Consider the following 1,942-nt stretch of genomic DNA (forward strand, 5'->3'; position numbering starts at 1 on the left):
CCCCCCCACCGTCCCAAAAGGGGCCGAGCGGCGGGGAGAGCCCCGCAAAAGCCGACCCCGGCCGCTCTCAAAAGGCCACGATGGCCCGCGTCCAAGCCCCCAAGCTGGCCAGCGCCTGTTTGCCGCACAGCTGTCCGCTGGAGAGCTGCTCCGAGTCCGACGGCGGCGCCGGCGGGGGCGGCCGGCTCACCAACCCGCTGAAGCTGGAGCCGAAGATAGAGATCAGGCTGGAGATGTTGGAAGCGTCCGGCGAGGAAGAAGAGGAGGAGGAGGAAGGATGGGAGCAGGCGGAGGAGGAGGAAGAGGAGGAAGGCGAGGGCGCCTGTCCAACGGTGGGGAAGCCTTCGAAGCGGGCGCGCTTGGCACAGGAGGCGAAGGGCGAAGGCGCACCGGGCGGCGGAGGCGGCAAGAGCGGCGGATCCCCAGCGCCGCCCGCCGGCTCGTACTTGCGCTTGGCGCCCGGGCTGGGCGGAGGCAGCGGCGGTGGCGGCGACGGCGACGGCGGGCAGCAGCTGGCAGCGGAGGCCACGACGGCGGGGACGAGGCCGCCTGGCGGGCAGGGCGCGCAGCAGCAGTCCTGGTGTAGGTAGCCGTTCTCCACGGTGGTCACCACGTGCGTGTCCAGATCCAGCACGGTGGTGCGGCTCGAGCAGTGCGCCGCGGGCCCCGACGGCGGAATCCCCGAGGGCGCGCACGAGACGCCGAACTCCGTTCCGACGCCTCCGCTGCCGCTTCCTCCTCCTCCTCCCGAGCCCGACCCGGGGTAGCCGCGCGGCGGGTAGAAAGGCAGCGGCGAGTCCCGGCACACGCTCGCCGCGGCGGGCAGTCCCAAAGCGTCGGCGGCGGGCGGCGGCGGCGGCGGCAGGAGCAGCATCGACGGCGAGTCCGGCCTGGCCAGGGCGCAGCTCCGCAGCTGGAGGCCCTCCGGACCGGCGGCGACGGAGGCGGGCAGCGTCTGGAAGTCCGCGCCGGCCAGTTCGCCCAGCGGCGGGGGAGCGCAGACGGTGGGCGCGGGCGCCAAGGGCAGGGCGCCGCCGGCTCCGTCGAGGTAGAGCGGGTGAGGCGGCTGGCCGGGCAGGGCGCTGCTTTGGCGGCGGTAGAGCTCGGCGTAGCGCTCGCTCAGGTAGAGCTGCCGGGCGTTGCGGAGCACGTAGGAGACTAGCAGGTTCTTGTGCAGCTTCAGGCCGCCGCGCTGCGTGCGCGACATGTGGATCTTGCGCAGCGAGAGGCTGATCAGGCTCTGGGCGTCCAGCGCGCACTCCATCTTCCTCGGCGGCCGCTCAGCTTCGGCCGCCCGCCGGCGCCCGGGCCCGCATCCACACGCGGCGAGGCCGGCGCTGCCCGGGGCCACCGCTCCAACGGGAGCCGCGCCGGGCGGCGGGCAGACGGGCAGGATCGCCCGTGCCAGGCGCTTGATGCTCCCGCTCGGAAAAGGCAGCAATAGCAGCCGCCAACCCCACCCGATGCCCGGCACTGGCTAGTGGCTCGCCCGGCCGCCCGGCCCTCCCACTCTCGCCCGGCCGTCTGCGCTCGGCAGGGCCAGCACTAAGCGCGGCTTTGCCCAGCCCCCGCTATTTATACCCCCTCCCCGAGCCCGCCCCCGTCGCCCGGGACCTATTGGCGGCCACCTTGGCCTTGGATTGGCAGCCGCCGCCCGCCCACCTGGGCCTCGACCCGCCAATCCAGACGAGGCGGTTCCTTTGTGCTATTCAAATACCGAACGGGCTGACGCGGCTGGCTGGAGCGGGGAGCTCCGGAGAGGCCAGCCGAGAGGCGGGCGCCGGGCCAAGCCGGCCGGGCAGGGGGCGAGGGAGGCGGGCGGCTGCCAAGGCGGGCGGGCCAGGGGGGCTGCGAGCGTCTCCCGGGGGTGAAGGCGGCGGGGGCGGCCGGCGCCGCCTGGCACAGGTGAGCCTCCCTGGACCGGCTCGCCACGTGCGGGCCC

The 1,942-nt window shown here is 74.6% G+C and overlaps 1 protein-coding gene across 1 annotated transcript; it reads right to left on the bottom strand.

Annotated features, from left to right (window-relative positions):
* IER5L (immediate early response 5 like) lies at positions 1-1,534 on the bottom strand. Its single transcript, XM_058159238.1, has one exon. The coding sequence runs from the start codon at positions 1,262-1,264 to the stop codon at positions 68-70; it is 1,197 nt and encodes a 398-aa protein (XP_058015221.1). The 5' UTR covers positions 1,265-1,534; the 3' UTR covers positions 1-67.
* Positions 1,535-1,942: the final 408 nt, after the last annotated feature.

Source organism: Ahaetulla prasina, chromosome 16 (genome assembly GCF_028640845.1).
Source record: "Ahaetulla prasina isolate Xishuangbanna chromosome 16, ASM2864084v1, whole genome shotgun sequence".
NCBI lineage: Eukaryota > Metazoa > Chordata > Lepidosauria > Squamata > Colubridae > Ahaetulla > Ahaetulla prasina.

Excerpts from the sequence above, each read along its gene's own strand:
- IER5L (XM_058159238.1), bottom strand. The coding sequence starts at position 1,264 with ATGGAGTGCGCGCTGGACGCCCAGAGCCTGATCAGCCTCTCGCTGCGC.